The sequence below is a fragment of the Dasypus novemcinctus genome, chromosome 17, assembly GCF_030445035.2.
Source record: "Dasypus novemcinctus isolate mDasNov1 chromosome 17, mDasNov1.1.hap2, whole genome shotgun sequence".
Lineage (NCBI taxonomy): Eukaryota > Metazoa > Chordata > Mammalia > Cingulata > Dasypodidae > Dasypus > Dasypus novemcinctus.
The window spans coordinates 34,381,790-34,406,436 of NC_080689.1; the positions used below are offsets into that span (position 1 = coordinate 34,381,790).

Consider the following 24,647-nt stretch of genomic DNA (forward strand, 5'->3'; position numbering starts at 1 on the left):
AGATGAGCAAACTGGTGATATTCTAGGAAGAGAGATTTTGAAACTGCCCATTTCCAGCATTGAAATATACTTTTAAGTGCAGGATCCTGAGGTTTACTAGAGAAAAACAGAGCAAAAGTCAGGGGCAGAGCTGAACTTTTCTTTTAAAAATAGATACACAGAAGCACGTGTTTGTTTGTTCCTACTTGGTGTTTTTGTTTTACTTCCAAAATGAGAACAGCTGAAATAATTTCCGAATTGTTCTGGACATTGGGGCACAAACTCCTCCCCAGACGTGTTTCTGTGGCCTGAGCCCTCAAGTACCCGCCTGATGAGGGATGGGGCCCATCTTTGCAAAAAAAAAGCTATTTGAGACTTTATGAAGCAGCCCAAGCTTGTTTGTTTTTCCGTGCATTTGAAATGGAAATCAAGCATGCTCCCAGGACAGAGAATTTTGCAACTGTGACCATCTTAAAAAGGACAGGAAAGGATTCACAGTATTTTGCCAGGCAAGGCCTCATGTGGAAATCATCTACAGTAATTTTTTTTTCCCGAGGAGGTACCAGAGATTGAATCCAGGACCTGATACATGGGAAGCAGGTGCTCAACCATTTGAGCTACATCCACTCCCCTACAGTAATAATTTTCACTAATGACCTCCTCGGTCTAAATTGGGGTAGAATTTTTCTCTGAAACTCATTTAAGATTCAAATTATTGACTAACCTGAGAGGAGGTTGTAGTGTTCATTCCTGATGATTTGTCAGGCCCTCAAGTGTTACTGACTATAATGAGTTTTTAGTCCTCGACTTCTTCATTTGCTCATGTTTTGCTCTGTATAAAGTGGTTCACTACTTTTAAAATAGTCTATTCCTTTGACACCCCGAGTCAATCTAAATATGTTTGTAAGTGAAGTTTACTTGAATATCCATTAATGATGCATTTCCCAATACTGACCCATAGGCAACCCAAATTAATCAGATTCCCTTACACTCCTGGTTTCCTTAATAAATGATGTTAGATGATAATGGAAAAGGACAGTCCTGCCCAACCAAGGCTTAAACTGCAGCCTGAGGAATTTAGATTATCAGCAGCAGCCTTTAATGAGCAAAGTCTTAGCAAAAGTTATCTCTTTTCTAGATTAGATAAAAAGAAGAATCAGGGAGAGACAAGGAAACATTTTCTGAAGATGGTTATATTTGGTTTGGGTGGCAGTGCAAACTGTGGGAACTACAAAGTGCCTCATTGAACTAAAAGTGGTAACTTAATGGCAAGCTACTACCTGGAGGCAGAATCACATTTGCAGAGCCTGTAAAGTCTCTCTCCCTGCCCCTAGCATTTTAGGATTTTGCTATTTGATACTCACTTGCCTCTCTTTGCTTGTCTGAGTGCGAGGCCTGGGGAATTTATCTCCCTTTGCGCTGGGTGGAAGAGGGGTGGTGGTGTTGCTTAACAGTGAGTTTAAGCTTCCCACAGATGTTGCTCTTCATTTTTAACTCAAGTATGAAGGAGAAAGTGTTGACTTTCTAGCTTTCAAGACCATGCTCTTAAGTTATTTGACCCTGGTACATTCTTAACTCTTCAAAATATTTTATTTAAATTCTTTCACCCTTCAGAGCTGGGATCAGAGATGATATGAAAATAATTCTCCAAGCTTCTTTTACTCAAACAGGTAAAGGAGTTGGGGTTTGATGTAATTCCTATGTAATTTAAACCTAAAAGCCTGCTATTGAGAGAGGAGAAAAGGGGGGAATGACTGCTCAGGAATGAGACCTTGAAAGAGTGCTGTATATCTTGAATTCATGGGGCAGGGGAAGTGTCTATGGGTGAACTAAGCAGCTCCTCCAAGAATTCCAAGGAGAAACAGTATTTGGAGCTTTTCATAATTTCTGATAAACCCTTGAAATAGTCTAATTCCCAAAAAGTGAAAGAAAACGTCATTTCATGCAAAGGCTTTCTACCCCTTCCATCTTCCCGTCTGTCGTGTTAAGCTTAGAATCAGAAAAAAGGCACAGCCATTTGGGTGAAGAAATTGTAGTTCTCATCTGGATAGCCAGATTTGAGGTTTGTTTGAGGACCACAATTCAGATAAGATCAACTACAACTACATTCGGTTAAAATTACTTTTCAGATTTTACCAGAATCCCTTTTACCCTCCTATTTTAGAATTAGATATTTCTGGCAGGTCTTAGCTTTATCTTCATTATCAAGATATGGTATCACTAGCGGTTGGAAACATATGCTAAAAAGGGCGAGGGGCAGATTTGAATATTTCCAATTAGAAAATAATCCTAAAATATTTTTACTATATTTCCAAGCCGTAAGTGATCACAGGTGCCTTGACTCATGTTTAGAAGATTCCAGGAAAGTGTTTTTGCTTGTTTTGAAAATAGAACAGACTAGTTGATTCATGCTTTAGCTGATAGCATTGTCTCCTGGGAAGCTAAGGCCCTGATGCTTTATGCGAATGGGGCTGGCAGAATGCTGCTGTTTAATTTGTTTAATTTGTCTTAACTATCTCTTCCGAGACTGTATTGGTGCCTGACAGCCCATTTGCCAAGACCCAGCATCCCTCTAGAGGCTGCTAATTCACAGACATTCCAATAGGCTGCAGGCTGATAGCCCCACAGCCATTTTGGCCTTTGTACTGCCTTTGAGAGAGCCTGGGGTAGGGGCATGAAGTAGAGGAAGGACGTGGACATAGTGAGGGGCTTCAAGGGGCTGCAGGGTGATGCGAGAGGCCCGTACAGTATAGGGTGAAGGGGAAGCATCTCTAAACTTTTCCTGTGTTTTGTTATATCTATTTTCCCCTCTGTCTCTGCCAGCAACATCCATTTTCGTGCTGGCTCAGTTAAAGTCACCGCCAAAGGAAATATGGGAGTAAAAGGAGTAACCTACCTTCATTTAGACCTTGCTTTTCTTCCCTTCCTTTCTTTCCCTCCGAATTTATGAATGGAAGTAGATAAGCAGAATTAAAGTGGCTAAGGATGTACATTGCATCTTGACATTTCTGTCTCCAGAGGGAAGGGGTGGGAGCCATCTGCTCCAATTAGGAATCCTAGACTGAGGTTCATTTAGTAATTTTACATTACCCGGTACTCTCTGTTCAAATAAGTTGTGAAAATAAGTTATTTCTAGTGCTGGGGCATAGTCTGTGAACTGATCTGTCTGATAAATTTTCCACTTGGAAGAGCAGAGCAGGATAAAAGTTTCTTGCTGTGCTGGAAGGCTAGAGGCAACTGTTGTCACTGGCTGACCCTTGGTTGTAAGTACGTGGGAACTTTGTAGAGGGCTGCATGGAGGGGAGGAGGAGCCGGTTCTTAGTTCTGCGGTGAAAACTATCTTTGGGTTGGTGGGGAGTGCTGCTAATTATTCTTTAGTCACTACATCAGTTTTAATCAAGTTGGCAGAATTTTCATCTTCTTCATACAGACATACATTGCAAAAGAAAACTGATTTCCTAATTAGAATTGGTGTCAAAGCTGAATAACATGGAATATTTTCAAAGAAATGACATCATATTATTTTTTGTGCATTGACAGGTGTTAGAACTGCTAACAAATCATTGCCAAGTGGAGGTTCTGCTGCATCTACTGTGATAAGAAGATAAGGATAATTTTAATTAGCACATTTACTAAATAGATGGCATTGTTGAGCTGCTTAAAACTAGATGTTCTTAAAAAAGTTAAAAGTTCATCTTGCATTTGAATTGACTTTTAATTGGCCACACAATGTATATCTTTATAAAGATGAATTTTCAGCCCAGTGCCATTCAAGATACCATATCATATTTGAACAGGTGCCAAATGAGTAAGCTGCTCTATTTATTGAGTTCTTGTCATCAAAATACTTTGGTTCAAACAGTACAGCTTAATGGAAAAAGAATAGCACTTCAAGCAGTGTTTTCAAGCCATGAGAAACAGCCTGGGGTGGCATCTGAGAGGTAGTTTCAGTCCTGCCAGTAAGGCTGAATGATGGATGGCCCTGTCGGCCCAAGGCTTTGTGCTGTGGCCTGGCCTCTGTGCCACTGGCAGTCTTGCTGATCTCATCAGCATGTTCAGTGCATATTTGGATTTGGGCTTAGCCTACTTGGTACAAGAGGAAACATTACGTATAATTTCAAGGGTAGACATGTCTTGGACTCCTGAGAGAAAGATGACGAATAGGCAAGGTAGAAGTTAGAGGCCCTATGCCTTGCTTGTAGTAGATACTCAATAAAGATCTGTTAAAGATTGATTGGCCTTCATGAAATTAATGTGCAAACTTCCCATTAGGTGCAAGCACGGCCTAGAGACACAGATTCTGAAGGATTACCCATCCTTATGAAGCAAATTCACATGATAATAATTACTTAGCTCGCCTCCTAACTTGGCAAAGCAAGACTCTGATGCAAGGGAGAGGTACAGTAAAAGCCATGTGAATCTGGAAATACACCAGTATATTCCAGGCATTTGTTTGGCGTTTCCTGGCATTGGTTTGCTTGTAGGACAGTATTGCAAGAGAATGCAGATTTTTTTTTTTTTTTTTTTTTAAACATAGAACTGTGGTTGAAAGCAGGGTTTCCTCACTGGCTTACTGATTATCTCACTAAGGCATTAGTCAGAAGGCAAGTGAAAAATCTCTTGTTTTCTCTGTTCAGGAGAGACCTTGGTGATTTGCCTGTACTTTTACCTCATTGGTAGTTAGAATCCTCCTTTAGAATTCTTAAAAGGGTCCTGAATGATTATAAACCATAGCTGCTCTGTGTCCAGGATGAAGAGAAGTAATCTGTTTGGGTGAGCTGCTTAAGCAATCATCCATCTAACTTAGGATCAATACCTGCTCGGTTAGGTCCAGTAGAGATTCAGAAATAGCCCTCAGGGGCTGCTCTGGGAATCAAGACCCTGAAAAGTGTTGACGAGTTGTCTAGAGCACTGGAGCTCACTCACCTTGCTAATTCAGACAGTCTGAGCTGAACAGAGCTGAAATTATATTAATTGTATTGATCAATAAGACAATTAATAAGTTATTACTTACTGAGTCACCAAAGCAAAGCAATCCAAGGCTTGATTCCTTCTCTGGGAGAGGGATAAAGTCCAGTTAGAGAAGTAGGGGAGAAAAATCACACCAAGTTAAATAACCCTCTCTGACTTAACAAGATAAGGTACTGAAAGAAGGCTTTAATCTGCAGGATGTGATTCATCATCAAATGGATGGTTGAAGTGAAGTCAGAAGAGGAAGAGCTCTCTAAGGACTGTCTTCACTTGAAAAGGCCTCACTAGGGAGGAGGAGAATAGGAAGTGTTTGATATGCAGAGAAGAAAGACATGAAGCAGAGTTGCCTGGATGTTTCAGAAGCAACCAAGAGCAAGAGATAGTTGTGATTTGGAAAGAAATTCATTCTAGTAGAGACTTGTGAGATACCAGGTTGAAACTTAAATTACTAGCAGACTAGGAAAGATCTAACCTGTGCTACTCCCAGTGTGATCCCAGGCCAGCAGCCTGGGAGCTTGATGGAAATGAAAAATCTCAGGCCCCACCCTAGACCTAGGGAATCATAACCTGGGGGGTCCAGGAATCTGTGTTTTTTAAAGGCATCCAGTTGAAAAGCCCTGCTGCTGCTAATTTGGGCTGTGTTCCAGGCGGCAGTGCAGCCCTTTGAAGAATCTTGGGTGGAGAAGTGTCATGTTCTTTAGTCAACAGACAAAGGCTCTTTTACGTGGCACCCTCTTAGGTGTTCTCACGGTATTCTTTGCCTGCTGCTCACCATCTGCTTGGTGAAATCTCTCCAAATTTCCAGTCATATAACTGTTGAAGTTGAAGTCAAATAACTGATCTCTGAACTGGTTTCTATAGGCTGAGTGTAGGACTTACCTGGGTAATGGTCTATGTACACCTCTATCTAAGTAGACATGAAAAAAAAGGTGTGTGCTTTGCAAAAAAGATTTAAACTAACAAGAAGACAAATACTTGTGTGGTGCTTTATAGTTTAAAATATAAAATTCACATACACATGATCTGACCATTTAAAAAATCCATTCTATTATTTTGAATCTGTTCATTCACCTGGCATTTATCAGCAAACTCAGATTTCCACATTCTGAAAATAATACAAAAGCCTTCTGGTAAACCGGTAAGCTGTTCTGATAGGAAAAATTTCCCAAACCATGTCATTGCATAATCATTAATACAGTAGCATTACAATTGTAATGATAAGCTTTGTACAATATTTTCAGTCTTGGTAAACCATAAATTCTGAGTCTGATTTTAATTTTCTTGGTGACTTAGGTATAACAATGTCTTCAGGGCCATAAAATGTTAGAACTCCTGCTCCTAATTTAAATGGCCCCAGATTGACATTTTTTTTGGTCAATTTCTAGTGGTCACCTCTATCTAGCCTTATTTTGCAACTTGCTGCTCCAATAAGCTAGAAAGAATGGAGTTCCCTTAAGGTGAAGATCCGAACCTTAATTTTGCCTATGTTCACAAAATGGTGCAAGGTGCTTAGTTGATGGACTCCAGAGTGGCGTTTGCTTACGTTGGAACATAGCACCTGGGTCTTGGCTCCTCTGCTTCCCTCCCCACTCAGAGGTCTTTTTCTCTCTTACAGATTCACAGTATGGTCCAGACTGGTGGAGTTTGCTAGAAAGCAGACCTCAGTGTAAAAGGCATGACACTGTATTCACCTACACTCTAGGTTGACTCTAGAGAAGGCCAAGGGTCCTATAGTCACAGGAAGAAGAATAAACCCCTGTCCTGACCCTCAAAAAGCACCAGAGTTTGTCTCCTAGAGATTCAAGACTGCCCCTATGAACACATCTTGAGTGGAGACTAACTGTGCAGACCTGAACATAGGTTCTTGAACCCTAACCCAATCATCCTTACTTTTGATGTATAAAAAGTGAGCCTTAGCATCAGCTTTATTGAATGATGCTGAGGATGACTCCTGGTGTAATGGAAAGAGTACTGGCTTTGGGACAAATGGACCAGGTCCAAATTCAGGCTGAACTACTTACTAGCTATGTGGCTTTAGGCAAGTCAACTAATCTCTCTGGCCTTCAGTACCTTCGAGTAAAAAGCAAGATTTAACACCTGCTTTCAAGATTCTTGCATCAGTGTAAAAATAGCTAATGCTTAATAGATGTATGTGCTCAGTAAATGCTAGCCATTATTAGTCTTTACTTGGTAATGGTGTCCTTACATTTGCCTTAAATTATAATTTTCTAGTGGAAAAAAAGAGGCCAAGGTGGAGATAGTTTACTTCAAACAGCTCGGTCTCCTCCCAGTACCCTAAGTCTACCAAATGTCTGTCTCTATTCCTCATGGAATGCCCAAACCTTACTCATTTTGATGTCATCCCCTCATTAGGGCCCAGCTTTTCCATGGAGCCTTCCTTCATTATTTCTTCATCACAAATCCAAGCATAATGAAATGCCATCCTCTGGTGTTAACTCTTATTTCGTTGGCATTTCTTACTCTTCTGACTAGAATGTACCCACTTGAAAGCCCTCTGTGAATACAAACTAAGTGATCTAAAGTTGACTCAGTATGGAGCCATATGCAGCTACCAGATGGAGGCTTGTGAATATAAGACTGGAGCTGATGTTTTCCTGGCAGCTATTATGGGCCAGGCACATTAAAAAAAAAAAAATCATAATCTATATAAATTTCACAGATTCCCATGTAGTAGCTACAACAGTATCTCATTTTTATGGATGGGGCAGCCAATACCTCAGTTTTCCCAAGGTTAGAGTCTTTAAGTAGCTAGAATTTGAGCCCAGGCAGCCTGGCTCCAGGGGCTGCACCATGCTGGTGAGACTGGAGTTGGGAAACGCTATCAGGAAAATTTAAAACACTCCACTGAAAAAGTGCCACAATCAAGGATTAACTACCTGCAATCAAGTCACAAAGTGTTAGTTTAGGTTCCTAAGCTCCCAAGTTTCTTTTTTCATTCATGGCATGAATAAATCTGTTTATATCATAGATTTCTGCATTTAGAGAGACCAGCTACCTATCCAAATTATCAGCCCTAAGTCCATACCTGAGCTCTGAGCCTGTCCTGTGACCCTGACATGTCCACATAACCAGCTCTGCTGGTAGTTACAAACAAAATGTTTGCGAACTGATTAAACACAAGCTGTTTATGTTCCGCTTCTGCATGCTCCTGCGCCTGGTTAACGTGGACTGCCTGGTGTTGATTGGAGTCTGTGCTTATATATTTTTAAAAAACAATACATGCTAGAACTTATAACCTCTAGCAATTGCACATCAGTAGTTAAACAGTTCCTTGCAGAGTGCAGAGAATCCTTTGCTCTTATACCAAGTATTTATAAGTTTATCTCATAGTAACAGTGAGTGGAAATAGAGAGATCAAAGAATTCAGTAATCAAAAAACCCTCTTCATGCTCTAACTGTCATCAAATGAAAGGATCAGTGAAGCAGTATGGAATCCTCTTCAGCCTGCCTGCAGCCACCTGTCATGCCACTTAAGACTTAAAACAATGTGATCAAGTGTTCAGGATCCACAGGATTGAGTAGTGTGTATATGTTCGTGTATTATTTCAAAGTTGCCAGTTTCCCCCAGAAGAGCATGTCCTAATTTTGACTTTATTAAAGAAGTGAGAACATGAAAGGGGATTTAGAACAGTGGAGATGCCAATCATGCTTTCTTGCCATCATGAAGGTGCTTATTTGGTTTGGGGCAGCCATCCATATGAATCCAAAAACAGGTCCATTGGACTAAAAGCCAACTGAATGGGATGGGCAGAAAGGAAAAGACAAGAAATAAAGTTATGTAGTGAAACCATAGTTATCGAGCCAAGGGTAGGAACTTCAGGCCCTTGACTTGATTTCATCTGGCCCCATGGTTGCCAGAACACACTATAGTCTAGCACCAGCTACCCAGGCAGGATTTGCTGACTGCCATTATTGGAATGGCTTGGATGAGCCCCACATGGTGCTGATCACTGTAAGGAACACAGCCAGAGGCAGGAGGCATGGCCCTGTTAACTCCTCGTTGTGGAGGGCCATGGTTTTCAAGGGGTTGTATCTTTGTCCGTCAGTGTGCTGCGGTGGAAAAAGGCAGGAAAACATTGTCCAAGAAATTACATTCTGATTGGATTTACAAACACAGGAAATCATCAAGGAAGGTGCAGAACAAAATGCAATAGAATCACGAAATCTTGATGTTAGAAGGTACCTCAGCAGTTGCCTAGTCCAGTGGTTCCCAGACCTCTCTGATCATCAGGAGTGACTTGGAGGATTTAAAAATAAACACACATTCCCAGGGCCCACCCTGAAAATGAAGTGCTGAGAAAGGAGCCTGGAAATCCATATACTCTAAAATGCTCCCAAGGGATTCTGGTGCTCAGCCAGCTTTGGGGATCAGTCATCTGGCCCAGCCTGTCAGTGAACAGAGAGTGTTTCTGTTAACGCTGCAGTCGTCATCTAGCTGATCCTGGCATCACTCAGGTTAATGAGAACTTACTATAGGCCAAGGCAGTAGGACCCAATGTTGAAAAGAGTTAGAGTTGTTGGAAGTCTTTCCTAGACTGTAATAAATGGGGCCTCACTATATTTTCTACCCACTGGTCTCAGTTTGACCTTCTGCAGTAACGCAGATAAAATCTCCTTCCAACACGGCCATCCTTCAGATGTTTTAAGACAACTGCTCTTCAGTTTGTTCCTTTGATTGACAGTTTATTGGCTCATTTATTCATTCATTTTGGTCTGTACATCTTCTCCAAGATGGGATTTGTTGAGGGTGACCATGCCACTTCCTTCAGCCACTCCTCATAGGTTGGATAGCATCTCCTCACCATCCTCTTTGCCTTCCCCTGGGTGAACTCTAGTTTGTCATTGTTATATGTGGCACCCAGAATCATACACCCCATTAACCCTGTGACCTGACCAGTGAGAATCCAGTGGAGCCATTACTTCCTGAGGTATAGACTCTGTCCTGCTTTTACGAAAGGCTTTTCTGAGAGTAATCAAGGGCTGGTGAAGATAGAAAGCTCTGGGGCAGATCAGGAGGGGAAAAGAGCATGTTGGCTGAACTGCTCAGGCATGAACTAGGTCCTGGTGAATGGGTAAACTCTGGAGAGGAAGAGGGGCACCTTCCTTCTCATACTCCAGGCGGGGAAATGAAGTTTCATTCGATAGCCAGATAATGGCTACACAGACCACAATGTGCACGTGTTATCTGGTCTCGAGGTCAAACAGACACTCACTTTGACCTTGCTCTGTGTGGAATCAGCTCTGGCTGCCACACTGATGCTGGCACAATGAGGGGCAGCTTATTTTTCCTCTTGGTACAGTGTGATCCACCTAAATAGTTCTGTCTAAGCCGATTATGTTTCCTTCTCACAACTGAAGGGAAATATTGATGTACCTTCTTGATTTAGGGTCAACTTTCCTGGTATATGCTTATCTTTATAGCTGCCAAAAGAACTACGCATATGTCATGAAAGGAAAAGAAAGGATGAGAAAAGAGGAATTATTGTGATGTTGACATTGGTTTGTAAATGGCAGGATTCAGTAGACTAGTAGGTTGTTTCATATACACAAGCTTTGAAAAAGTTTCCTTGATTGTTTTTCAATGTCTTGACTAGTCTTTTAACATCAGTGTAGGAACATTCTAATCCCCTGGTTGGTTAGCAGGATCTCTTTATAAATAGAATTAAGCAAACAAGTAAAACAAAACAAAAAACAAACACACACAGGTGGAGAAACAAAACAAAACAACATCTGCAGCAATAGCAGCAATAAAATGGATCAAGATTTGCCCTACCCCAGGGCTGTTGGCTTTGTTTACAACCATTTTAGGTGCACATGCACCTGGAAATCAGAACTCAACTGTGACCTCTCTAGGTGCTTCTTTTTTGTTGCTGGACCCAGGATATGATAAGGTGACATCTGGGTTTCTGGGAATCAGAGGTACAGCCATGTGTGTTGCTTTAATTCAATGTGGGGTCCATTCCAACATTGGTGAGCTGGAAACCAGGAGGACTCATTCAGCTCTCCTTTACTGAGCTGCTCATGCAGAGTCTAGACAAGATTGGGATGCACAAGAAAAGGGCATCCTGGACTACCAGGCATTTATGTCCTGCTGGGGACCCAGGAAGGGATACACATGGGAAACAATGAGAGCCTGTTGCTGTCCACATGCTAGATTGTGAGGAACAGTCAGAGCTACATGCAAAGAGCTTGGTGAAGGACAAAACCATCAGATCAACTTTGGCATGGTTGGGGAAATTGGATTAGAAAAGAATACTCTTTGTCCTATGCTTAAAAATGCTTACAAGAACATTCCGTAAGTCTGACTGCTGGTACCAGTGGGTCCCAATGAGCAACCAATTTTTTTCTTTCTGTTTAAATTATCTGTTAGATGGCACCAAAGACAGATTTGGCCCATGTCATCATCCTGCCTAAAAGGGGCAGAACAGATTCTGGGTGGCTCTTATGGTCAGTACTTATTGGGGGCTATTCCATTTGTACTGTCATATCATGTGGTATAAACTGCTTTTTCAGAAGATGTTGATGACTGCTGGCTACAAAAGGAAAGTGTTCTTCGGGTTGATTGGACAGTAACTCTTCCCCTTTCCCTTGACTTTTGCATATGGATTAAAGTGTGTGGGGCGGGTTGGCAGTCATTTGAAGTTGTTCCCTGGCCTCTAAGTACAGCTCTAATCAGAGACAGGAAATGTTTATTTGAGCTTTAATGGGTGAGTCAGTTTGGTGCAGCTTTTAGGTCACTTTAAACTTAAGGCATCCTGTTTAAGTCAAATTAAATAATCATCGTTTTAGGCAGTTGGAAACAAACATGGGCTATACATGGGTGACATTCATACCTTCTCAACCAGCAGACCATAGTGTGGGAATCGTCATTATTTGGCCAGTTATGCTTAGGCTAAGGTTTTTTCACTAGAAAACTATCTCCCTTTTACCCAAAGCAGGGTGGACTCTACTCTCTATGGTTTTGTCACTTGGAGCCTATTTGTGATTCCCAACATGGCGAATGACTGGTTTTTTTAAAACAACATTACTAAAGTGATACTAATAGCCATTGTTATTGCATCACTGACAACGATGGGACTCTTTTATTCTCTGTTAATTGACAGATAAGTCTCTAGGAAGAAAACAATTCCTTTCTACTATCCATTCTTCCCTTCCAACAACACAAGGTCAGCTTGGGTAATAGTTACTTTTATAGTTTATTTTTCTAGCAGTACCAGGACTTGAACCTGGGACCTCATACATGGGAAGCAGGTGCTCAACCACTGAGCTACACCCACTCCCTAGTAATAATTACATTTTAAAGAAAATAAAGAAGGATTGTGATGAGCTGAAGCCCTCAGACCCTGACTGAACTTTCACTATCATGTGTGCTTGGGTCCCACAGGGCATGAGTGCTTGCAGGTTGAGTCCAGTCATCGCAGATGGGTGTCACCCTTTTAGATGATTTAACCTAAGTGGGTGCCAGTTGGGAGGGCATGTTTGAGGGCACCTTTGAAGTTTCTCCTAACCCAGTTATTAGAAACTACCCATGACACTCTCACAGCTTCAGCCCTGATGCTTTGCTGAATGATATGTCTTTAGCATTTATTCCAAACATTATAAGATCTGTACTCATTTCTTGCAGGCTTCTGAGAGCCTGACCTTCAAGAAGTTAGTAGAAGGAACTTAGTAAGGTTGAGAAAACATCCTAATCATTCCAGTAAATGGGATTTAACAGGCATGTGTCAGGGGCCCGCACGCTCTGTAGCGTTACGAGGTGGTTCATGCTTGCTCTCTGCCCTCAAGATTCTTCCAGTCTAATGAAGAGTTTATTTGCAGTGGAAAGAGCTCTAAAATCAGTTTGTAAGCCAAGAGGTGAAAAATAAAGATAAAAAAGGACTCTGAACAAGCCTACCCAAGAACTAGACTGCTAGCTCTGTGCCTGAGATTTTTTTCAAAGGCTATGCAGGCCAATAAGGCTAGCTAAATGTGGCTCTACTGAGAGTCCTCATATGGCGTGTCTGAGTAAGAACTGGAAAGTACCAATCCTTATTTACTGTGTCTAGCTTATTGTAATGATAGCTGTACTTTCTTTGTGGCTTAACATTCAGAAATAGGGAAATAAGATTGACTTGGTTAAGTTCCCTAAAGTGGTTGGATCTTTCCTTTGGTTCTAGCAAGAAGTATAAAAGAGAGAAGAGTGTGTTGCTTGTTTTTTTTTTTCAAAGAAAATAGAGCATTTAAGACAATGGAAATGGGGAAGAGATGGAATAACTTCAAGCCAGCTTCTTCTAGTGCATCATGAATTCTCAACTCTGTTTTAAGAATTTTTGCCTTAAAATCGGCTTTAATTATGCCAGTTTACAACTCAGATTTCTAGAGTTCTTTATTTTCAGAACCTCCCCTAACCCCACTGCCCAGAAATCTTGCAATCTGTCTCCTTCCTTCCTATCTATACCCAGTACTTTCATTGTTTCCTAGATAGCAAGTTTTTTCACTAGGTTCACTCTCATCCACCTCATTACCACATGCAGTGTTCTGTCCTGCTCACCTCTTTCCTTCAGGGCTCTTTTCTAACTTGCCAGGACTTCTCCTCCTCCCCCTTCCCATTGTTCAAGGACTTACTCAAGTGCAATGGCCTCATGTGGTCTTTCCTCAAATTCAGATTTATCTCAGCCAAATTCCTACAGTAATGGCCAGTCCATCAACAACAGTAGTATTATGGAAACTATGCTGGGCTTCCATATGGCTATTTCTTATAATGGTCTTCTAAAAGTGCTAAGGCCTGAATCATAGATAATTGTTCTCCAGGGGGACTAAGAAGATGTGGCCCAGATACGTAGGTGTCACAATCTGACTTGATACACAAGAGTTGAGCACATAATGATACAACATTTTGTGTTGCCCTATATGGTTTCCTGTGTTTTTTATTCTAAGGTCTTGGGAACCAAAGCCATGGCTATGTCATCTGCTATATCCTCCAAGCATCCAAATTGGGGCTGGGCACCCAGGAAAGTCCTGTCGAACTGATCGGTCAAATAGCGAGGACAGGGAGGGGGAAAGGTGATGTTAAAGAGCATGAAGTGAGGACCCACGATTCCCTTTGATGGTATGTTGGAGAAATTGCTCATGCTGTCACTGGTACCTCAACAACTATTCCAAATCCAATCTTTTATTGGGCTCTCATGTGAGTTTGATTCAAAAGCGATAGAATCTTTCCACATATAAACAGCTAACAAATGATGTAGAATGTGTGTCCAAACAAACCCAATTGGCAGGACATGCAGTGCTGCTGGTCGGAAGCCCCTGGCTATCCATCACACCTTGAAAGATGAACAGGGCGGGCCTAGCTTTCCCTTCAAAGGCAGGAAAGTTTAGTGCTCTGGGAAAATGGAGCCCAATGGGAATTTCAAACACACGGTGTGGCCCTTCCGGCTTGAAGGTCATTATTAACTATTCTTACCCTAAATGGCCATGACACATAATCTCTCTTTCCTAATTTTATTATTTTACTTGCTATCACAAGACCGTAACTTTTTAGACATTCAGGTAAGATTAAGGGAGGAGGAGATGGAATAAGGCTTTTAACATCTTTGATTACCTCAGAAAACATATTTGTTTTCTTTACCAGGAAGTTGAGTTTCTGCCTTGTTTTGTTTCCTACGCAATGCCAAAGGGGATTAGTGAGTAGCCGCTGGGTTTGCCAGCTTTCTTTTGATTTCAGTTTATGTAATTAAGCAGTTCCCAGAATGACTTGAGGTTTTTGCTCTGCATCAAAACAGGCTTCTCAAATGTGTTAGATTTGGAGGTCAGAAACAATCCAAGCTCACTGACTAGAAGGAAGGGTAATAAAAACATCTTGCTTTAACATATCCCTAACTATGTAAAACAGGGTTGTTTATGCTTCAGAGCATGCACATTGAACTGTACTGAGTAGAAATCAGATTAAAACTGAAGTTCAAAATAGAGTAAAATTATAATCACACAAAACGAGTCTAACAACAGAAATAACATGGTGAAAGCAACTTTGGTTTATTATTGAATTTCCCACAACTAGACCCTTGCACATTGTGGGTGTTCAAGAATCCATGTAATGAACAAAAATGTGTTAGGAACCCACTATGTGCCAGGCTCAGCAGGGAAACTCAACTGATAAAAATCCTTTCCTTCTTGATGCACACATGGAGTGAATGTTGAATGAGTGGATTTTCATTATGTGCCACTTTGGACATGGTGTTCTAAGCTAGTGTTGATGGGGGTTTCTAGTAAGACATGGTGTGTTCCTCAAGAGCTGACCATCTCACTGGGAAGAAAAGACCACAGAGTGAGAGAACTATTCAAAACTGTATTCAAGTACATTTAAGAAGGTCCATTTCCCCCTTCCCCAGGTGGGAGACCCACTACAGCAGGCTAACTCATGTTTTTAACTCACTAAGCAGTATGAATTTGCAGATACAAAGGTGAGAGCACCCTTTGGTTCTGGTTTTCTCTTAATAGCCCCTTGACCTTTTTTTATTTCATCTGTCTACATAATGCTAGCTTTTAAAGGGAATTACAGCAGCTTCTATTTCAGGTTAGGCTAAGTCTCTTAAAAACCAACAGGCCAGAATTACCAACAGTTCCTGCCCTCATGAAGAATACAGAGTACTAGGAGAGAAAGACATAAGTTAGTTATGCAAATGAAGTTATAAAATCCTCCCCATGCTGAAGGCTACACCCGAGAGTATAGCACACAAGAGGGGCATTTGACTTTGTCTCAGAGGTCAGGGTTGGCTTCCAAGGAGAAAAGATGGCTGTACTGCAATCTGAAGAGTGAAGACAGATAAACCAGTGAAGCAGAAGGGAAAACCATTCCATGTAGAGGGAGCGACACATGCAAAGGCCCTGCAGCAGGAGGGAGTTTGCTGTTGGGGCAGATAAAGCAAGGGACAGCTTGGAGGGAGATTGACAGAGGAGAGGTGAGCAGGGCCAGATCACACAGGTCACGTATACTCATAGTTTAGTATAAGAGTAACAAGAAGCCTGAAGCAGAATCAAGTGGTAGAATGAGAGTTGGAAGGGCGGTGGGTTACAGTGAGATTTTTATTTCAGCAAGCTGACTCTACCTACATTGTGAGAGCACTTAGAGGGGGCTGGAGTAAAGGTGGGGAAACTTGGCAAGAAGGCCCTTGTAAGAATCTAGACAAAAGGTAAGAACTGCTTGGGCCAGAATGGTGGTCCTGATGGTGGTGACGGTGGAGAGAAGTAGACAAATGTAACAGGTACAAGTAGATAAGTGCAAAGGTGCGAGAGTGATGGAGGTAAGGGATGAGGGCAAGGGAGGTGCTGAGAATGACTTCCAGGTTTCTGACTCGTAAAACTGGCTGAACCATAAAGCCCTTTGCTGGATAGGCTACTCTGCCCGAGGACCAGTTTGCTGGGGGATGACTGTGAGTTCAGGTCTGGACATGTTGGGGTTGGGTGTCTTTGAGGCATCTAGGGGGAGATGTCAGAAATGTATTGAATAAATGGGACTAGAGCTGGAAGGAGAGGACGGAGGTGAAAGTGTCTGAGTCATGGGTGTAGAGGTGTATTAGATGCAGTGGGTGCAGATGAGATCACTAAGCGAGGACAGAGTGAGGGAAGTGGAGGGCCCAGGGCCCAGCCTGGCCAGAGCCCAGTGCATAATGGCCCAGGAGAGGAGACATCTACAAGGAGGCAGAAAACCTGCCAGAAGCCTAGGGAGCAGCCAGGAGAGTAAAGCAGTCTGAAAAGCAGGGAAACCAGTGTTTAGAGAAGGAGGGGGTGGTCAGGGAGGAACGTTGCTGAGAGGTGGAGAGAAATCATAGTGATAACCCCAATTCTCACAGCAAGGGTAGTGAGCCATCGCCTTTTTGAGCCAGGCACTAGACGGTATGATTTAATCCTCCTCAGAAATCTGTAAGACAGGTCCTATTATCAGACTCATTTTTATGGATGTAAACCGAACACAGAAAGATGAAGCAGTTTGCCTGAAATCACACAGCCAGAAAGCGAAGGTAGGGAAGCAGATCTGGCTCAACTGATAGAGTGTCTGCCTACCACATGGGAGGTCCAGGGTTCAAACCCAGGGCCTCCTGACACATGTGGTGAGCTGGCCCATCCACAGCGATGATGCACGCAAGGAGTGCCGTGCTACGCGGAGGTGTCCCCCTTGTCGGGGAGCCCCATGCGCAAGAAGTACATCCCATAAGGAGAGCCACCCCACGCGAAAAAAGTGCAGCCTGCCCAGGAGTGGTACCATGCACACGGAGAGCTGACGCAGCAAGATGACGCAACAAAAAGAGACACAGATTCCCGGTGCCGCTGACAAGAATGCAAGTGGACACAGAAGAACACACAGTGAATGGACCCAGAGAGCAGACAATGGGGGGGGGGGGAAGGGAGAGAAATAAATCTTAAGAAAGAAAGTGAAGGTGGGGTGGGGTGGGGGTGGGAGTGGTGTGGAAGCTCTTCTTCCTCACCCCAAAGCCCCCATCCTTAAATGTTGTGCTGTATGGTCAACATTGATAGAATAAAACGAGCCAAGGGAGGAGGGGTAGCTCAGTGGTTTGAGCACCTGCTTCCCATGTGCAAGGTCCCGGGTTCAATCTCTGGTACTTCCTGGGGAAAAAAAAAAAAAAAAGCATCCAAGGCTTGGTGCAGGCCAGCGAGGGGTGGAGGTCTTCCTCTCCAGAGATTTGGACTTTTCAGACGTGGCCAAGGAAATAATGCCTTGTTGCTAAGCCCAAGCCTGGGGTCATGATTGTAGAATGGACATGTGGCAGCTGTTTCTGGCGGTAAGGTTCAGCCAGAACAGGATGGTGGGAAAGGCTTGCCCCAAATGCTGTAGGGCAGAGGTTCTCAGAGCGTGGTCCCTAGACCAGCTGCATCAGCGTCACCTGGGGACTTGTTAGAGATGCAAATTCTCAGGCTCCACTCCAAATAAGAAATGCGGGAGATGGGGCCCAGGAATTCATGTTGGTGTAACAAGCCTCCATGTGATTCTGATGCACAGCAATGTTCAAGAATCATTGCTCTCAAGGATCCTTGAAAGGAGAATCTGGGTCCTTGCCTTGGAAAGATTTACAATCTATACATCTTGCAGATGCAAAACACCTTGTCAGGAATCAGATGGAGAAGACTTAGAGGCTCTGAACCCTGGCTGCTCATTGGGATTACCTGGGGAACTTCAAAACCTACTGCTGCCTGGTTTCCACCCTCAGAGATGCCAACTTAATTAGGCTGGGGTTTGCCTGAGCGTTGGATCTGCGAGATAAAGATTGGAATGAAACATGGAAGATTGAATAGATGAATGAAAGGCTGGAATACAAAATTATACCCCCGAGAGATAAAGAGGCAGGTCGTGAAGGAGGAGAGGAGGCAGATGAAAGATGAAAAATGCTAGACTTTAGGCCTTTTGTGAATTCCAGTAAACGTGAGTAATTCTGGGGGAGAAGCTACCCTGAATTAGTTACAATTCTTATAGACTTATTTTCAAAGAGATGTCAAGAATAAAATAGATATGCTATCAAAAGTGCTTTGGTAATTTTTACTGAGTAATTTTTACTCAGACTTCATGGAAATAATTCTGTCAATTTTGATTGGAAACAATATAAATAGCACACTCCCAGAACCTTCACTTAGGCTGTCTCCGTAGGTTAAGAACTTTCTCTGCACACTCTTCACCGTTTGCTTGGTGAACCCCCCTCCCTAGGTGACCTGGTCAGATTATGGGTCACTGAACACACTTGCTCTTTTCCTTGTCCTGGCATGTGTTCATCGTTCCTTTCTTCTCTGTCTTTTGGGGACCTAGCTCTGTCTGGGGTCTTCTGAAACTCCCCTTTCTCTGAAATCCTTCAGCACCCAGATTCTTTAATGTTTTCAGCTATCTCCTTTTTCTCATCCTGCCCACTTCTCGACTCCAGCTCTAGGTAGTGAGCCCTCGAGGGCAGAGATGGCTTGCAGTCCTCTGCCTCCTGCTTAGCACAGCACCCCACATCTAGGAGCTTATAAAACACTGGTTGGGAATCCGCCAGTTCAGCCCATCCTCATCCCACAAGATCAAGGCCGAGATGGTGTTGCCCACTGAGCTTGCTCTGAAGGCTGCCTGGAGGGAGGAACCCATGGGGAACGGGGGGGGGGGGGGAATCCCAGGAGGAACATCCCGAAGTGAAAAGCGCACCCCCAGGGAAGGTGTCTCACAGCCTCATTCATTCTGTGTTACAGATCGTCTTGGTGTCCCTGGCCTGCTGTGACAAATTACCACAAACCCGTTGGCTTAGAACCATAACAATTTGTTTTTGTACAGTTCTGTGGGCCGGAAGTCTGAAATCAGGCCCCTGGGCCCAAATCAAGGTGTTGGCAGGGCCGTGCTCCCCTGCGGGCTCTGGGGGAGAATGTGCAGGTGGCCCTCCCAGCAGCTGGCGGCTGCCTCGCTCCAGCCTCTGCCTCTGTGGCCTCCTCCTCACCTGCCTGTGAAACCTCTGCCTGCCTGCCTCTTAGGAGGACACCCGTGGTTGCATTTCGGGCCCACCCTGATAATCAAATATAATGTGGGGAGGCGGATGTGGCTCAACTGATAGATCATCCGCCTACCATGTGGGAGGTCCAGTCAGGGTTCAAACCCAGGGCCTCCTGATCTGTGTAGTGAGCTGGCCCACACTCAGTGCTGATGTGCACAAGGAGTGTCCCCCATGTAGGGGAGCCCCACGTGCAAGGAGTGTACCCTGCAAGGAGAGCGGCCCCACGTGAAAAAAGTGCAGCCTGCCTGGGAGTGGCACCGCACACACGGAGAGGTGGTGCAGCAAGATGACACAACAAAGAGACACAGATTCCCGGTGCTGCTGACAAGAATGCAACTGGACACAGAAGAACACACAGCAAATGGACACAGTGGGGAGGCGGGAGGTAGGGAGCGGAGAGAAATAAATAAAAAATAAATCTTTAAAAACAAACGATCTCTCATCTCACAAAGTCCAAGGATGAGGACATGGATATCTTTTGGGGACCAGAGGGGGCTTATTAAACCTATGACACATACGAAGGGGACTGGAACCTCCCAAGGGGCAAGGACTTGTCCAAGATGGCACCTGAAATTAGTAACTGAAACCCAGGTCCCCTGTCAGGTTGGGGCTTCTTCCTCTAGGCCAAGCAGTTGTCCATATTTCTCCTCAAAAAGTGACACAGGGAAAGAGATGGTAAAGTAGCACGGCACGCGCTAATCTGTGTGCTTGTTCGTTGTCTTTCCTCCGGCGCAGGTGCTGCCGGATGACTCCACCTGCACTCCTCTTTCCTCCCTGAGCGTTACGTTGGGCTTGCAATCCACTTGCTCATCTGGGCAGCTGAAATGAAGTTAGACAAATGGCATTTTCTTCTCTCCTTTCAGGACCGCCTCTTTTTCGTCATGGAATATGTAAATGGTGGAGACCTGATGTTTCAGATTCAGCGCTCCCGAAAATTCGACGAGCCTCGTTCCCGGTTCTATGCCGCAGAGGTCACATCGGCCCTCATGTTCCTGCACCAGCACGGAGTCATCTACAGGTAGCCTCTTCCCTGCTCCCCTGTTTTGTTTTGTTTTCCCAGCCCTGAAGCTAAACAGTCAGGCAGGGCTGCAGCATGTGTTTCTGGCTGTCAAAATAAGAGGTTCCTACCAGAGGTGCCCCCAGCCTTGCAGCATAACCCTGCTCCAAGGAACAAGAGGATGGTTGGGTCTTTGAGGTTGATGGGAAAGTGGTGAGGAAAAAGAATTGATTAGCAGCCTTAAGTGAAAGGAAAATGGGAGATGGAAACAAGATCCATTACTGCAGTTTTTCTCCGTTTCTCGATGGAGACTCCATATTATGGTGTGAGTAGTGCTGGGCATTTAGGGATGCTCTTCTTTTTTTCTTATCTTTGAGAAGTTTTGAGTTTACAAAACACTCATCCATACTGTACAGGATTCCCATACATAGCCCTACCACCAGCACCATACATTGTTGTGACACGTTTGTTACAAATGATGTAACAAATCATGAACCTCATCATTTCACTGCTATTTATAGTCAATAGCTTATACTTGGTATATTTTTCCCACAACCCATTCTATTATTAACACCATATATTAGTACTGTACATTTGTTATAGTTCCTGGGAGAACACTCTCGTATTTGTAGTGTCAACCACAGCCCAGCATCGGCCACGGGGTTCACTGTGTTATGCAGTCTCCTGCCTTGTGTTAATATAATCCACCCAAAGTGTACACTCAGTGGCTCTGAATTTCATTGAGTTGTGCTGTCATCACCTCAGTCCATTTTAGAACGTTTTCATTATACTGTTTTTAAAGTGAAATAATAAAGAACTCTCCGGACATTTGAACACTTAGGTTTCTGCCCAACTGGTCTCTTAGCAACTGGCTTTAGATTAGCTGTTGGTTCCAATTTGCCTACAGAGAACTTTTTTTGGTGGGGGGTGGGGAGCTGTTTATCACTGTGAATGTTAACATTTGAATAGTCTCAGGAGACTTGATCCCTTATTTGTGCCAGCTTTGATTTAAAGCTCAAGAACAGCATTTTAAAGGTTTGGTGCTGCATGACCTTGGGGCAACCTTCATTTTCTCCGTCCTCCACCCTCTTCCTTGAGCATCAGGGTATTCTCTTTACTTTTTCCTTCTGTACCATGAACTTCCTCTCCTTCCCAACCTCTTGCCACTTCCTGAGTTTGTTTGGCTTAGTTGTCTTCAGCAGATAGAATCAGGGAAGGAGCGGCTGGGGGGTCTTGGGGTTTATGACCTGGGGATGGGGGTGGGGAGGGAACTAGCCAGTATCCAACAGGAAGTGACTTTTTGCAGATCATCCCATCCTTTTTCCTGTCTGTCCCCCTTCCAAGAAAACATAGATACCTCTCTCTCTCTCTCTCTCTCTCTCTCTCTCTCTCTCTCTCTCTCTTCTCTCTCTCTCTCTCTCTCTCACACACACACACACACACACACACACACACACACACACACTTTCCAGTAAGGGAGCACAACTATTTACGCAGGCTCTTCTATGAGGTCAGGAATTCTGGGAGGAGTAAATATTTATAATTAGCAACAAGGACACTAGAGTTCCTTAAGGTTTTCACAGTGACTGTTGGTTTCTTTACTTGGTCTTTGTTTTTGTTTTAAATTGGAGTGAAGCGTAGACTGTCCATTGCTTTGCTTCAACTCAGGACTTAAGTCATTCACCAACGCTTCACTGACCGGTTCCTGGGAACCAAGCCCTGATGAAATGTTCTTGCCGGGGAGGGCCCGACCATCCCTCACCCCAGGCTTGCCTGCCCTTTGCCATCTCTGACCTTCTTAAATCACCTCTCTTGTCTCAGAAATAACATGGACCACATGCTGAAGCCCGTCCTCTTTAGCCTGCGACTTATGGCCCTCCTCCGTGGGAGCTCGTGTGTTAGTTTCCTGTGGCTGCCTAACAATTTGCCACCCACTTAGCAGCTTACAAACAACATCCATTTATTAGCGCACGGTTTCTTTTGGTCAGGAGGCCAGGCACAGGTCTCAGAAGACAGTGGTCAAGGTGTTGGCCTGGCTGCCTTCTCGTCTAACTTTTGGGCTCCTCCTCCAAGCTCACGTGGCGGCTGGCAATTCATTTCCTTGCAGCTGTGGAACTTATGCAGCTGGCCTCTTCAAGATCAGCAGGAGAGAATCTGTTTCTGGTTTGGGGCTCTAACTTTGGGAGGACCTACCTTGAGGACTCACCTGAGTGGCTCAGGCCCACCTAGCATAATCTCCCTTTTGATTATCTCAGAGATGGATGACTGGGACCTTCAGGATAGAAACTACACAGTTCCTTCACCTTTGGCTTATAGGGTAACAAGCCAGGGAATGCTCTCACCTCACCTTTGCCGTTTTCTATTGGTCAGAGGCAAATCACAGGTTGCACTGCACTGGGAGTGGGGGTCATGGGATTTTACGAGGCTCTTTGGAGGTCACCTTGGATTGTGTCCACCGCAGTCCAGCACACCTCTGTCTGCTCCCTTCCCACAACAACTTATTTTGAACTCACCAAGGTTCTTAGCTTTCCTCAGACACATCTTTCAATTTCCCCACATGCTGTACTCACGCTCTGCTCTACGCCTCCTCGCAACAGCCCAGCGCCTCGGGGCAGCCCTCCCTGTAAGTGCGAAGCCTGGCCCCAAGCCCCTTCTCCAGGCTTGCCAGGCTGCATCCCTCTCTGCTCACCGGTGTTAGTTAGGCACCAGCGTGGGTCCTCTGCACTGTGAACTCGCTTCAGGACTGTTTTTTTTCCATTCTGTTCGGCACTCAATCTTGATTCCTTCCTACTCTGCATGCTCTTGTCGGGCACATAGCCAATGCCCAGCAAATGACCATTGACTTAATCAGTTTAAAGCCTTAATCCTTGTTTCTAAAGCAGTTTACAGGAGAGGCAGGAGAGAGACATGCAAAAATCCTATCCATAGTATGAGCCAGTGTGCCTTTAGGTACCAATGATAAGAACTGCCCATCTTTGAGATCTCATCATGGCCACCCTGCTAAAAGTGACTGTTATCATCCATGTTTTATTAGCGGGGCTTCTGAGCTTCCTGAAACAATTTGCCTGTGAACATATTAATACTCTGTAAGGGACGGACTTATGAAGTGTAACTTAGTAGGTTGCCAGCTTGGGTCTCATTGGCCAAGAAACTCCTGCTGCAAATCATGACATCTGTTATGCTGCTGCTTCAAGTCAGAAGTCCAAACTCCTTAGCTTTTCAGGTACTCCAAAACTTGGCCCTCCCTTTTATTCCTAGTTTTCTCCTCCTCTCGACTTCCCAAAATGGCTGTGTCCCTCTCGTTACATCCGTGACCACTTTCACTCTGTTGGCTTCCTGACCCGTGATTCTCTCCCTGTCTCCATCCCAACCTCCTAAGCATGTCTCCTTGTGCCCTATTTCCTTGCTTGGTTCCTTTTTCTCATCCCATCCTCCCTCTCTAAATGCTGGTCCCTACCCCCAGCCTTCCACCCTCTTTGTTTTTACGCTAAATGCTCTCCCTGGGAATTTCAACCTTCCCAAGGCTTGGAAGGACTACTGTATAGCAGTGACTTCCATATCCTCTATCCAGCCTCCAGTTATCTTCAGAAGGCCAAACCAGACGTCCTTCAATATTCTTCCTGAATCTGATTGTCCCATTTCCCCTTTTTAGCACCCTGCAACCCTTGTAAGAGAAAGTCCAAGCCCCTGTGCTGGCCTTCAGGCTCCCTCACACCCTGACCCAGGGCTGCTGGGCAGTTGGCTGTGGCAAAAAAGTGAAGGGCAGCTGCCGTGACTGAGGACGGCACCCACTCTACATGCTGCTTGCCAAGTTTGGACCCTGTGGGGTGACTTTATCCCAAGAAAGGAGTGCTCTTTAAAAGTAAGATGCCTTCTGTGTTTCTCATAAAAACGCCATACATGCTGAAGACACTGTATCTGCTACCAGGCAGCCCCTACATTCCTTGCCATTCTTCCCCAAATTTCTCTGTGCCATTGTCCCCATCTTTCCCAGGAATTCCCTTGCTCCTACTCTGCCTCTTTAGTGGTTTCCCGTTCAGGTCTCTGGTCTAACTGCCTCAGAGTCCCTGATTTAAAACAAAACTAAATTTAACTAAACAGAAAAATCAGATTCTACAGACTGGGATGAGGGGAAGTAGATAAGGGTACAGATGAAAAAGGATTGACCAGGAGTTGAT

The 24,647-nt window shown here is 44.1% G+C and overlaps 1 protein-coding gene across 3 annotated transcripts in view; it reads left to right on the forward strand.

The window, feature by feature from the left end:
- The window catches only part of PRKCE (protein kinase C epsilon), a 512,150-nt gene that overhangs the window by 396,252 nt on the left and 91,251 nt on the right, over positions 1–24,647 (forward strand). For all 3 annotated transcript variants that reach the window (XM_058278495.2, XM_004447330.4, XM_071208802.1), the window contains one exon: positions 20,336–20,490. In XM_058278495.2, coding sequence (XP_058134478.1) covers positions 20,336–20,490 — 155 coding nt within the window. The remainder of the gene's footprint in view (positions 1–20,335; positions 20,491–24,647) is intronic.